This window comes from Colias croceus, chromosome 14 (genome assembly GCF_905220415.1).
Source record: "Colias croceus chromosome 14, ilColCroc2.1".
Taxonomy (NCBI): Eukaryota; Metazoa; Arthropoda; class Insecta; order Lepidoptera; family Pieridae; genus Colias; species Colias croceus.
The window spans coordinates 2,645,589-2,659,695 of NC_059550.1; the positions used below are offsets into that span (position 1 = coordinate 2,645,589).

General features: G+C 31.8%; 1 protein-coding gene across 2 annotated transcripts; it reads right to left on the reverse strand.

Moving 5' to 3' along the window:
• Positions 1-3,683: 3,683 nt before the first annotated feature.
• LOC123697230 (4-coumarate--CoA ligase 1-like) lies at positions 3,684-11,459 on the reverse strand. 2 transcript variants are annotated; one of them, XM_045643668.1, is made up of 9 exons: positions 11,178-11,459; positions 10,762-10,981; positions 10,187-10,397; positions 8,874-9,230; positions 8,587-8,772; positions 7,419-7,537; positions 6,952-7,116; positions 6,155-6,325; positions 3,684-5,444 (listed from the first exon to the last, which is right to left on the reverse strand). In XM_045643668.1, exons 2-9 carry the CDS (start codon positions 10,951-10,953, stop codon positions 5,154-5,156), a joined length of 1,692 nt encoding a protein of 563 aa, XP_045499624.1. In that variant the 5' UTR covers positions 10,954-10,981; positions 11,178-11,459; the 3' UTR covers positions 3,684-5,153. The 2 variants fall into 2 exon arrangements, with proteins under 2 accessions (XP_045499624.1, XP_045499625.1); XM_045643669.1 differs by having other exon boundaries at positions 11,174-11,459.
• Between the last annotated feature and the right edge of the window lie 2,648 nt (positions 11,460-14,107).

A 14,107-nucleotide genomic window follows, 5' to 3' on the forward strand; every position in this document is an offset into this window, starting at 1 on the left:
TGTCCGAAACTGATAGCGAAACGCCCCTGTATTCGGGTCAATTCTTTTTTCAATGAGCATACGTATGTATAGACTTTTTTCAAGATTAAATACTTAATAGATCTAAGCTTAATAGGTACCTATAAAATATGCAATAGCTTGAATCTATAGCACATAATACGAAATAGTTAATACTACCCTTTGTTATTAAGTGTTTTATAAATATTTTGCTACTAACATGCGACCCGGATATTCGTACTTAAAATTATTTATCTTCAACAATTCATTGCCCCCTAAAGATTAAAAAATATGACGGCTAGAAAGTACATACAGATAAGATAAAATAATAATAACGATATAGTTAATTCGTATCTTGGTTTCAATGTTTTTTAGTCACAGAATTTTGCGATAAAGTGCTAAATTTTAATACAACATAATTAATTAATATCTGTAGGTATTACTTTGCGAGCAGATATTATTATCAACAAAATATGCCGATGTTTATGTTTACTGTAAATTATGTTTATATACAGCAGATATGGGGTTTGTGTATGCCAACTTCAATAGATCGTTTGAATATAAGTATCGGGTCAGTACAATATGAGAATATACAGGACTACAGGTTTGATAATAATTACAGCAGTCATATACTTATATATTACCTATTGTTTACCTTTTCATTCAAAATCATTCTGGTATAGCTTTTAATGGCTTTGAAATTACCACGAAATAAAAGCATCCACTTTAAATTTTAACTTCTTTGCAATTTTTTTTTATATACGATACGAAAATATAATCCAGAGCGATTTTTTTTTAGTAAAACTAGATTCAAAATGTGAGTCTTTCAAAAAATTAAACACATAATTATTATAATTATCTTTTTAATAAAAGGCAGGCATAACATAATAACAATAATCAATAATCATATTTATAAAGATCCATTATATGGATTAAACAAGCACCAATAAAAAACACTAATAAACTACGTATTATATGATATGTTTTATTTAACTCCATATAAAGAGATAATCATTTTTTTTAACAAGCGTTAAGAATAAAATCAAGGAAAAAGAAGATGCATTTTTACACTATTGCCAATTAAAATAGAACAATAGCTCATTTTAAATATTAAAATATTTAAAAATTATGCAAAATACAATTAAAGCAAATATACGAAAATATGTTTACAACAGCAGAGATTCTTAAATCTTATAAACCATTATTATTTATGCCAATACTCCAATAATCGTATTTTTATACGCATCTACTATTATATTCCGATTTATTAGATATTTAAATATTATAATCATAAATTTATCTTCGATATATTTGAGGGGGCTAAAAGCAAAAGCGCCACTGTCCATTTTTTCTCAAACTTAACTAATAATGCCATCTGGCGGTGTTTTTTATAACCTGTCGGATGGTTCAGCTCGTTTGAATGCAATTTAAGCACTGTCCCATCGAAAATCGAGTTCAAAAAGTCGGTTGAGAAGCTAAAACGATACTGTCCTCAACAGTTTAATTGCAAATACGCCACTGTCCAAATTGACCAATCACAGCAGTCGCAGAACTGTCAGCCATGACACTTTTGTAATGGCTTATGGCGTCGCATGGCGTCGGATGATTGTTGCTAGTCAAGTCGTGTGTGTTTTGTTATCCATTTTAAGAGTTATTTGTGTGTTAAATAAACAAAATATGGAAGAAAACGTCGCAGAAGTACCTCCCGATAAGGCGAGGAAAAGAATCAGGGCTCCGGAGACGTGGAAAAGAGCAAAAGCGAATGTGCTCTGATTTCAATGCATGTTTTCAATACAATTAATTTGTTTTTGTTTTTGTAAGATAGGTTCCTGGTTTCACCCGCTATCCTGCATCTTTTTTTATGACTTTTGGCAGGGCCTTTTGGTTTATTAGTCTGGTTTGTTTTAAATGTGATCTTTTGGTATTGCAGATATTCGGCTAAGACACCGCCTGGTTTACCTTCATGTAATCATGGCCAAGATAATAAGCATTTTAAATGCAAAAAAAAACAATGCTGGATATACAAAGTTTTCATGGTGAATTTTATAAAACAAAGAACAAAAAAGATCAAGACGCTTTTATACTAAAACATTGTAAAGTTACAAAAATCAAAAGACGGCGTCCGAGAGTGGGTGTACGCAAACCTACAGAACATACAACTAAACTTTATGTTCGGAGGAGAGGAGATACGAAACTACTTCTAGTGTGTCAAAAAACTTTCTTGGGGATCTTGAACATATCAGCACACAGAATTAGAAAAGTTTCCCAAACATTTACAGCTACTGGGTCAGTAGTTCAAGAAAGGAGAGGAGGCGATCATACCTCTGCTAAAAATAGAAATAAGCTTATAGCAGTCAAAGCGTTTATCGAGAAATTTCAATGCATCGAATCCCACTATTGCAGGTCAACAGTCATCAGAAAGTATTGTGTGGAAACTATACTGTCAACAATGCGAAGAGGGTATGAAAGTTCTAGAATGCTATTTCAGATCTGTTTTCACAAGGTGTTACAATTTAGGATTTGGCAGCCCTCGAACCGATACCTGTTCAAAGTGCAGTGAGCTTACAGAAAAAATTAAATCATGTACGAGGACTTCTGAGAAAGCATTGTTAATGGCTGAAATGCGGGTCCATAAATTGAAAGCACGAGCATTTTACAGACTCTTGAAGGAAAAAAGAGACGATTTAATGGTACTTTCATTCGACTGCCAAAAAAACCAAGTACTACCTAAAGTATCTGACCAGGCCGCTTATTATAGCCGACAACTATATATATACAACTTTGCCGTTGTCAGGACTGTTCCGGAAAATACATTGAAGCGAGAAAATGTAACACTGTACACTTGGACAGAAGACGAACATCGTAAAGGCAGCAATGAAATTGCATCAGCCTTTTTCGACTGTCTCCAAAACACATCGTTCAATGAAAATATAACCACTGTAAGACTAGTAGCCGATGGATGTGGAGCTCAAAACAAAAATACCACAATGGTTGGAATGTGCTCTAACTGGTTGAATCGTTGTGCACCACAACATATCACCTCAGTAGAATTGGTATTCCCTGTTCCTGGCCATTCTTTTCTGCCACCGGACCGGGTATTTGGTTTGATTGAAAAAGAAATCAAGAATATGGAGATCATTCTAACTCCCGATCAGTACATTGAAGTATTTGAGAAGTATGGTACAGTTAAACGTTTTGATGACGTATATGACTGGAAATCGGAGTTAGAAAAAGTAGTTCGAACACCTGGGAACTGGCATTTCCAATTCCAGCAAACAAAACGATTTTATTTAAAAAGAAAGCCAAATCGTATTTTAGTAAGAGGGGAAGTTCATTACAATGCTGACGCGGGGCTGAGTAAAAATATAATGAAAAAAAAACAAAACATTGACTGGTTTTAATCCGAACCGCATTAATATAAAAAAAGTAGTATTAAACAGGGCAAAATTGGAAGATGTAAAGAAACTACTGCAAAAACATTTCGGTGATGAATGGGAGAGCCGAGATGATCTTAATTATTACAGGGAAGTTCTGAGCCGAGCTACTGGTGAAAATGACACTCCAGAGTATGAAGAAGAGATTTGTGATGCAGCATTACAAGAAACAGATGTGAGAGTTTAACACAAATTTGTTCTAAAAATAGATGATCAGACGAAATGATTCAAAAAATTCCTTGTCCTTGATACCTGTACAAAAATATATATTTTTCATAAATATGTACAAAATAGTTTTATTTGGTTTCCTTTTTTGCTAGCTGTACCATACATTTACTTAAAATATGTAAGGTGCAAAAGCGTCACTGTCCAAGTGTTTGGATGCAAATCTTACACTGTCCAACGCTGAGATGCAAAACTAATACTGTCCTGTCATAAATTTTAAATTTTCTGTGTCAATGCGCTTGTTTGCATGGTTTGAGTGTTTTATATAGATACTAAAATGATCTATGATCTCAGATAAATCAGTTATTTGATAATTTTAAGTCTCTTTAAACGTAAAACAGCTTTTACTATAATAGGCAAAAAAAAAATCTTGGACAGTGGCGCTTTTGCTTTTAGCCCCCTCATTTAAGGTATTTAAAAATATGCTTAAAGCTATAATGTATTCAAAATAACATCAGGCTTAACCCTAATTTTAAAGAATAATTATTATAGACTAGTATACTTTTAAGGCACTTTGTAAAACTAAAGCAAATGTAAAAAAATTAATAACAAATGCAAATATACCTCAACCAATAAAAAATATATTTCTAGCTTATAATAGTAGCTTAATAACTTTTATATTATGTGCAAATACATTCTTCAGTGTAAATAGATATTTTGTATCATAAAAATGTTGATTAAAGATGGACACCTAAATGAGTTCATCTAATCAATTATCTTTATAATGTTAGTAAATTTTGTAACAATTTTTTGTAAAATATATTTTGTGTATTTTTGAAAAATATTATACAGAAAAATACTATATGTTATTAAGTATGAATCAGCAGTGATAGAGTATTCTAAAAGTTTTTTTTAATACATATAAATTAGTGAATTTAACAATTCGTTCCCGTAACCTCCTTGAATTAATACAAAAATATTTATTAAAAGTCCAAACTCAAAGGATCTCTTTCCCTTTTATATTATTGAACGTGAAAAAAGGAACAAATAATAATTCAAATGTTCCTTAAAAGTCAATATCGAGTTAATATTATTGATTTGTTATATAATCCATATTTTTAATCAATCTCTTAGAAACGGTTTATTAGCATTTGAATTGGATAGAACATTTCTATTTCAGTCTTTTGTCATAATACGTTGTGTTGTCTGTAAATGCATTTTAAAAAATAATAAATAGTCCAAAATTTTGTATGTAGTTGCGTTCAGCAGCAGAAGTAAAAATAGATAGCTTTTGTTTTACACATATTTTTTTAAATAAACGTTAAATAATTACGTTTAAAAATAATAAAAATTAATCGTAAATTATGCAAAGAAATACAAATATAACAAACTAATACGTGCTTATACATCAGTATCTTAGTTTTTACATAAATACATTAATAATTTCAATACAAAAACGTGATGACACGATTAATTCTAATTCTGTTTTTGTTCTTTATTCGAATCTTCATAATTTGTCATAAAAAAGCTGCATATTATATAATCTGTGGTCCTTAGCTAGCAATACTTGGCCTTCAGATCTTTCCTCAATATTTTTCCCGCCGGATTTTTCGGGATCGAATCAATGAATTGCACTTCTTTTATATTCTTAAATGCTACGACTTGTTTGTTCACGAATTCGAGTATTTCTTTCGGGTCCAATGTTTGTTTCGGCTGTGTTACTATGAAGGCTTTTGGCGCTTCTCCTGTAATATCGTCTTTGATTCCTATGACTGCACAATCTAGAACTTTCGGATGCATTCGGAGTATTGTTTCTAGTTCCGCTGGTGGCACTTGGAAACCTTTTACCTGGAATTTCGTATTAATATTAGTAGTTAGTACTGTAGAAGGATATTTGGAATGTTTAGGACATCGGTTAAAAGAGCTCGGAGTTTATTATCTACTGGCTGTGCCTCGCGGTTTTACCAGCATTGCTCCGCTCTTATTGGTTTTAGTGTGATGATATATATATAGCCTTCCTAGATAAATGGGCTATCTACCACCGAAAGAATTTTTCAAATCGGATAAGTAGTTCCTGAGATTAGCGCGTTCAAGCAAACTCTTCAGCTTTCTATATTAGAAGTTTTTAAATTATATTAACGGTCAATAATAATATGCAGATACTTAACTGCACATTATCTACTCAACTATTCCGAATGTTGAAGGAAAAGATCATCAGAAACATCAGGAGAGCTAAAAGTTCGACGTACCTATAACATCTGCATTATATGCAAACGCTTTTTTTTAATGTATAATGAAGCGATTACCATGAGTACAGCTGACAAAGTGAGGCTGGCTCATGGCTGTGGTAGGTTATAATCCCGCAAAAAATCTTCTTAATTAAACTAGTAAGTAAATTAGACTCTTTTTGTTATTGCAATTAAGTTTAATTAAGTCTGTCCTTGTCTTAAAGATTAATAGTTGCAATATTATTACTCAAATAAAATACTTACATATTTTAAGTTTTATCAGGAAAAATGAAGTTAAAAATTGCGGAAAACATTTATAAAAAATAATACCTTTATTAATTCCTTAAGCCGGTCAGTAATATACAAGTATTTATCATCATCATATTTCCCAATATCACCAGTTTTGAACCAACCATCTTCTGTGAAAACTTCCTTATTAGCTGCGTCATTTTCATAGTAACCTTGCATCATTATTGGACCCCGAACCCAGATTTCACCCTCCTGTTGAAAACAGTCAATATTATTATTTCGTTCAGAATTTGTTACTGAACGAAAATAGTTTTTGATGAAAACGCCTTAAGAAATTCCTGCTCACGTACGAAATAACGTAAGTGTACAATATCTCTTTTTATTTATTTATTAAAAAGGTTCATCAACAGTTGTTACATACGCATCTTTCGCGTTAAACAGTTACAATAGGATTTATAAATTATTATGTACAACAATTGTAATTGTGAACGAACAATTGTAATACTGATGAACACAACATTAACAGAAACTAATAAGTTAGGCGATATCTATAGGTAGAATTAATTAAACAAAAAAAAAGACGTCACTCGGAGACTGCTGCGGTAAAGCTATTGCATGCTATGCCTTCAAGCCACACCTCCGCCCGTCGGAGTGGGGAGCGTGAGGTTTTTTCGTTACGGAATTTCTCGATTCGGTCCCCGCGCTCAAGGCCCGCGATAGAAGCTATGAAATAGCTTAAAATGTGTGTGCTCTTATGGTCAAATTTTGATTCGTTAGAATTGCTCTCCGATCGGATTACAAAATAATATCTTTAAAAAATGTGAAAAACTTACAAGCGGGCGCGCAGGTAGTTTAAAAGAAACATAAAACAAACAAACCTCATTAGGACCCAAAGCTTCCTGTGTCTGCAAGTCGGCGATCTTAACTTCACAACTCCCAAAAACATGGCCGACAGCAGCGTGGTTATTATCTCCCTTCTTACCTACCGAAATTCCTCCGTTTGTCTCAGTCAGTCCGTATCCTTGACGGAAATTGATGTTCCTCTGAAAAAATAGATTTATTTATTTAGAAAAAAATCATGATACATAACGCATTTTGGTTGATATTATATACTTTTGCTGTTTTCGCATGGCAGAACAAAACTAAAAACATCGACAATTTCAAAAAAAAATGTGTGCCTTTACCATTATTTTGACATTACGCCTATTTTGATAATGCTTGTATTAGAATATATCAGCAATACTCTTAACTTAAAACACTCAAATATTCGGACATAAGACAAATTCCATAAAAAAAACGTAACAAACGAACACTCATATATTTTACCCGCATGCACCATACCTACATTTTTCTTAAGCAGAGCCTCTGCGTCGCTTCTAGCCAAAGACGCCGCACCACAAACAATAGTTTTCAACGATTGAACGTGAGCTGGAGTAACCGCAGAGTGCTTACCTAGGAATATTACTGAAAAAAGATTTAAATAAAAACTACTAAGTATGGGAGAAAATAATAAGAAATATATTTACCATGATTTTTTCCGAATCAAAGGAAAAAAAGGAAAAGATCAGGCCTTGCTTATAACTGAAACTCCTAATTCTTCGAAAAAAAAGATTAAGAATAATTCTTAGAACGGTTACCACAATGACTATATTAATCAGAACATTAACTTCTCTTTAAAGTTCAATTGCAGACTGGGTCATATAAAACGGACAAATAAGGAAAACCTTATAAATAAAAAGGTCACACTGTTTGATACAATATAAGTCAAAAACACTTGAAATTATGATAGCTGAAGATGATGATGAACAATTTGTCCTGATAGGATAAGATAAACCAACATTTGAAAATAATATTTTTGTTATTTTTCCTAACCAAAGGTTTCCTTTGTTTGTGACATTGTTCACACAATACTTTACAAAAGAGTGTCCCATGATTGTATTGATTTTATAATTTATCTGCATAGTTTCTATGCCTCCTCTAATAAATACGACAATTTTCACATGTTAGAAGTGAATTAAGAAAAAACAGGCATTGAAAATATTTCAAATGTACTTTAAATATTTTATTTGAATAATTTAATTTATTATAATAATTAATTATAAAAACAAAAAATGGTAAATTGACAAATCATGAACACGCGAAGATATCTTGTAAATAATGTGAATTATTTATAAGATATTATCTTATAGTGTACTTAGTGTGCTTAGCGGAAAAAACCTCATAAAAAAACTATTAATTAATATAAAAAGTAATTAAATTGTAATAATACCTAGTTATTAAAGTAAATGGGAATTTAAAATAACTAGCTTTCCACCCGCATCATTGCGCGCGTTTTCTAAAACATAACAAAATCGATACCTTCCACGAGATTCGATATTGGAGAAAACAGAATGACAATTGGTGCAATAGTTTTTGAGTTTATTGCGAAAAGACAGACACAGAGCGAGTAGTATATTTAATATTGTATATACAAAATAAAAGAAAAATTGTTTATGTTAACAGAAAATGCTTACTCATTGGTGGTACAGCATACATATGTTGTGCTCTGTGTCGCACGATGGTTTCCAAAAATACCTCAGGTTTGAAAGAGCTGAGCGTCACCAATTTCACTCCCACACACATTAAATTCAACATTAATGCGTTGAAACCAAATATATGGAAAAACGGTAATATTCCTGGCAACACTGATTGGTAGTTTGCTGCAAAAAATTGACAGGAAATGTAATTTTTTTTTTCGGAATTTTTTCTTAGTAATACTTTTTTGCAAGGAAAATAAATAAATTTAAACTATTATATTTACCTGATGCCTCTTCTATCGCGACGATATTAGGATCCAGAATAGCCTTATTGAAGGACACAACAGATTTATGTGTACAAACAACTGCTTTAGGAAAACCAGTAGTGCCACTTGAAAAAGGCATGATAGCTACATCTTTGGGACTCCTTTTAACTGACTTTAAACAATCTATATCCACATTTAGATCATTAGCAAATTCGGCAAACTTTATCGTTCCTTCAGGAAGCGAATCATGGTCAATAAGAATAACTGGTAGATTCTTATTCATTGCACTTAGTGCTTCTGAAATATTCGCGTATGAAATTTTCGAGGCTACAATGGCTTTACATTTTATTTGTTCCAATTGTCGTTTCAGTTCGTCTGTTGAATAAAAAAATTATATTAAATAAAACTAAGTGTTATTATTGCATTCCAGAAATCAAACTCATATAATATGCTAATTATGTTATTCGTAATTACTAAGTAATTAGTAATTGATATACTACAGGCTGTCAAACCTAATAAATGCTAGATCACATTTGATATAAGTTTTTCTTAACAGTGATTGTCGATATACTTCATAATTTTTAGCTGCTTTTTTAGCTAATCATAAGTCGATTATATATGTAGGGGTATATAATCATATATTTCGCAGTGAATTGCTTATTTCAGTGAGATAAGATTATAATATTGTATAGTTATTACTATATGTCTTTATGATTTTTATCTCACTCAAGGTGTGGCAATTGTCAATTGAACCATCAATCAATTAATTAACCGACTTCAAAAAAAAGGAGGAGGTTATCAATTCGGCCGGTATATATTTTTTTTTTTTTTTTTATGTATGTACACCGATTACTCCGAGGTTTCTGAACCGATTTACGTGATTCTTTTGTTCGATGCGGGATGGTGTCGAATTGGTCCCATAAAAATTTTATTCGGATAGGCCCAGTAACTAGTTTTTATTTTATGAGCATTTTTGTCTGTAGGTATTTGTAAATTTTGCAAGTGCAAGTTTGAAGTCGGTTGTTTTTAACGCAGTTACTTATCACTTGTAATGTTTATTATTTTTATCAAACGGTAAACATTTTGTACCTCGGTTCAAGAAACTGGATTGGCAACAACAAATTTGTAGAAATTCCCTGAATGTAGATACATAATGTATTTTGTTAATACACTACAAATGTTTCCAAAAAACATCAGATTCCGGTAAAAAATAATTTAGGAAGCTGTTCGCAATAGTAAAAATTTCAACAGCATGCAATCTACCACACTTTGGTACAAGTAATATATTAGGTGTCTTAGCATATGAATTAGTGTAATAAGGTCAAACTCACGAGCATTATATGCCGGATTCATCATACTGATCACACATCCAGCTTCCAGAATACCCAATGTTATACAAGGGTATTCTGGAACATTTGGCAATATGATAGCAACTGTATCATCATTCTTTAGCTTTAATTTTGTTCGCAGAGATGCTGCAAATGTTATAGACATGCGGTATGTTTGTGCATAAGTGTATCCATGTCCAGTTGTGGCACATACCTAAAATCATGTTTAATATTTCAAAACTATCGGAAAAAAGACACACAAGCAATTATATTTCTAATTGAATGTCACTCTGTCTGCTCGTCACTTTATACAAAAACAATGTATCTATATTAATATATAAGAAAAAACTATAGATTAAATATGTATATTCATTTTAAGCATAATATAGAAGTCAAAAATTATTTTAGGAAGTAAAACAATAAAAATACAATTTGTCTTTTCCTTTTCTTAAAATTGTATAAGTACTTACTTTAAATTAAAGTTTTAATAGTCATAGAAAAAATTGTATATGTATATTGTGACATTGCAGACTTAGCCCCAAATACACATTTACAGTTGGTAAAAAAAATAAACTTACTGTAAAAGTTTTGTCTGGCCATCTGTCCAAATTTTGCCACACAAATTCATTAACTGTGTAATTGGTATCCTCAACATTTTTAAACACTGATTTAAGTATTTTAGAATCTGTGCTCTGCTGAAGTATGGAGGAAAAATAAATATTTCTTTTATTTATTGCTTGCGAAACTGTTCGTCTTAGTGTTGAAGCCATATTTACTAAATGTATTTTTATGCAGTAGCTGTAGATAAAGAGAAAAACATATAATTAATTTCTCTAGGTACCTACCTACTTTAAAATAACTTCGTGCTTAAATATTTTTATTACTTCTGTTTTAATATATTCATAGAACTCGTTTACGAATGACTGGTTTTTATTATTGTGATTGAACTCATTTCATTTAGAATATTCTAAATATGGCTAAAGAACTTACTTACTTGTCTATTTGGTAGCTGCCTATTACTCCTATATGCCCACACTCTACCTATCGAATTAGACTTTGCACTGGTGCTCAAATTAACATATTGTTTCTCTGAGTGGCCTTGTTGTAAAAAAGAAAAATACGTCCTATCTTCTAAACATTAACAATAGTTCTGTTTCACTTTTAACGTTATTAAATATATATGTAAATATATATAAACAAACTAATAATAAAGATAATCGAATGATAAGGAAATAAACAAATGTTAAAAAAACTCCGTTTACCAACAACAGGTAGACAACAGTCAACAAGTAAGGTAGGTACAAGGTACCCCTACGTACCCGGCACTCCAAATAGAAGTTAAACGTCAGTGAAGTGAAACTTGTCGTAACTGTCAAGAAACGAAAACGTCATACCTACATTGTAGTTTGTTTATCCCCGTGGTTTATCCAAGGGTTTATCCCAAGAATGTTAAAGAGAATACAAATACTATTTAAGGTATCGAGCAGATAGAGAATCTGAAGATGGCGTCCGCTCGTTCTCGCTCACTCTCTATCGCTGTCTATACTCACACAGTGAAGTACGCGTTGCAAAAAAATAATTAGGCGGGATTCGCTTTCTAAGTTATACCTATACCCGGCGCGGCCTAAGATGATCCCTATGACACTGACAGTTATTCTCAAGAGACAAACTTGTAATGGCGTCACCATTAAATTAGAAACGTATTGGAGGCGTCTAAAAATGGCATTTATTAATTTTTACGTAGCTTTATGCCATTACAATGATATTCCGTTGGAATTATAACAATTCTTAATATTTACGAGAAATTATTTCAATCTGATTATACGTTTACGTCCTACAAAACTTACATCGTTGGCATTTATCGACTAGTGCGGAAAGTATCGATAAACAAATTTCGATAATGGAAACGAGTTCACATTTTTTCCATGCTTAAGCTATAATTCATTCACTATTGAATGGAACAGAAGATCGCAGCATAATTAATTAATTAATTACCGTTCGCGTTAATTTACTAACCTATGATAATATAAGTTTTTTAGAAAAATTAAATGGGGGATTCCATTTTCATGATAAAATAATATACACTGTGTTAAACGGGTTAAAAATTACGAGAAAATGATAAGGTGCATTTTTATGTTTTGGAAAACTTTCGTTTTACTTACCGTTTCGTTTAGATACTTAATAGACGTTAAAAATTCATTTTATAATATTTGTAAAAACATGTTTACCGACGTGGCTGAATGCAAACCACGCCTTTGCCTATAAAATAGTAAAGTATTGACACGATCCATCATACGAGCAATCACTAAAACGAACTGTCATAGGGATCATCTTAGGCCGCGCCGGGTATAGTTGCTTTTATTGATATTGTTGTTTTTGTTGAGTTTGATTGCTATATTGTTTGCGTTACATTTGATTGATATTTATTTTCGTTAAGTTTTTGTTACAAAATTTAAAAACAAATGGATGAACCAAAAAAACTATGGTAGAGAACTTAGTTTGTCAACCCTACCATATACATATATTATAAGTATATTATAAAGTACCCGTCGCCATCTTCAGATCTATATTCTCTATCTGCTCGAGCTATACCTACCCATATCCAGATAGTGTCTCTATATAGGTCTCTATAAGTTTAATTTACATTCTGGATATATAATATAAAAAATATAGGTGCTTCGTATCATCCTTCTTATCTTATACGTAAATAATCAAGTAACGTTATTAATTATCTCTTCTTTCATTTTCTTAAAATCTTTAACATGGAGTTATTATTTTACTCCTTGGAATCTAAGATAAACCTTACGAAAGATGTTACTTTTTTTAGTTGAACTATGTTTTGCAAAGGATTTCTCTTAGAAATCATAGATTTAACCCGAGCAGATAGAGAAAAGATCTGAAAATGGCGTCCGCTCGCATGGGTTCTCGATCTCTCTCTATCGCTGTCTATACTCACACAGTGAAGTACGCATTGCAAAAAAATAATCAGGCGGGATCACGGAAATATAGTACGAAATATATATTTCTATGGGCGGGATTCGCTTTCTAAGCTAGGTACTAGACGCACTCCGAGTTATAGATGCTTTTATTGATATTGTTGTTTTTATGAAAAACGGTGCAAATATTTGTAGAAGAAAAAGAAAAAAATATTGGCGACATTTCAACAGACAACAGGTTTTGATTTTGGACCACTCGAACCGTGCTGTTTCTAATTTGTTGTCCAGAATAGGGTTAAATTAAAAATAAATTTAACAATCATATTTTTAATAACTTTTTATTAAACAAAAATGTCGTGTTTGCAGAGACGGCTGAATAAATGCTGTTATAATTAATAACATATAAAATTGTGAGTGAAGTACAAACAAGATGACTAGTCTTTAACTATTTGGCGGGAAAAAGCAAACGGATTACCTACGGAACTTACAGAATCTAGGTAAGTAATTATTGATAACACATTTTTTCACGAAAATCATCAATTTATAACACGTTTTTCTAGTTTAAAAAAGAATGAACGCATCATTCTCTCGTAATATTGTTAAGAGTAACAATAGATTTAAGTATAATGATTAACCCCTTACCGCATAGCTACCCAAATGTGGATACTTATTTTCAAACGTTCAGAAATAAAAAATGACGTTATTTTACCCATAACGGCATATTAGGACAGATCGGGCAACTAATAAGCTTCAATAAACATACATGTGCTGCCATCTAGTCTACCGCATAACGAAACTATAACCTGTCAAAGTCTGTCGGTGGCAGTTGAAATTTGTCGTTGGTATTTGCAAGTTTTTAAAATTCATTTTGTGATCGTGTGTCGCGTTTTCGTTCGAGCTTCATATCGTGGTGCTAAGAAGGCCTATCAAAGGTCTGAAAACACGGAAAACATGTAAGTATAAGTTATAGTTTAGCTAAAATCATGCC

Excerpts from the sequence above, each read along its gene's own strand:
- LOC123697230 (XM_045643668.1), bottom strand. The coding sequence starts at position 10,953 with ATGGCTTCAACACTAAGACGAACAGTTTCGCAAGCAATAAATAAAAGA. Across the intron at positions 10,398-10,761 it reads GGCCAGACAAAACTTTTACA|GTATGTGCCACAACTGGACA; the intron begins GTAAGTTTATTT and ends ACATGATTTTAG. Across the intron at positions 7,117-7,418 it reads AGGCTCTGCTTAAGAAAAAT|AGGAACATCAATTTCCGTCA; the intron begins GTAGGTATGGTG and ends CTATTTTTTCAG.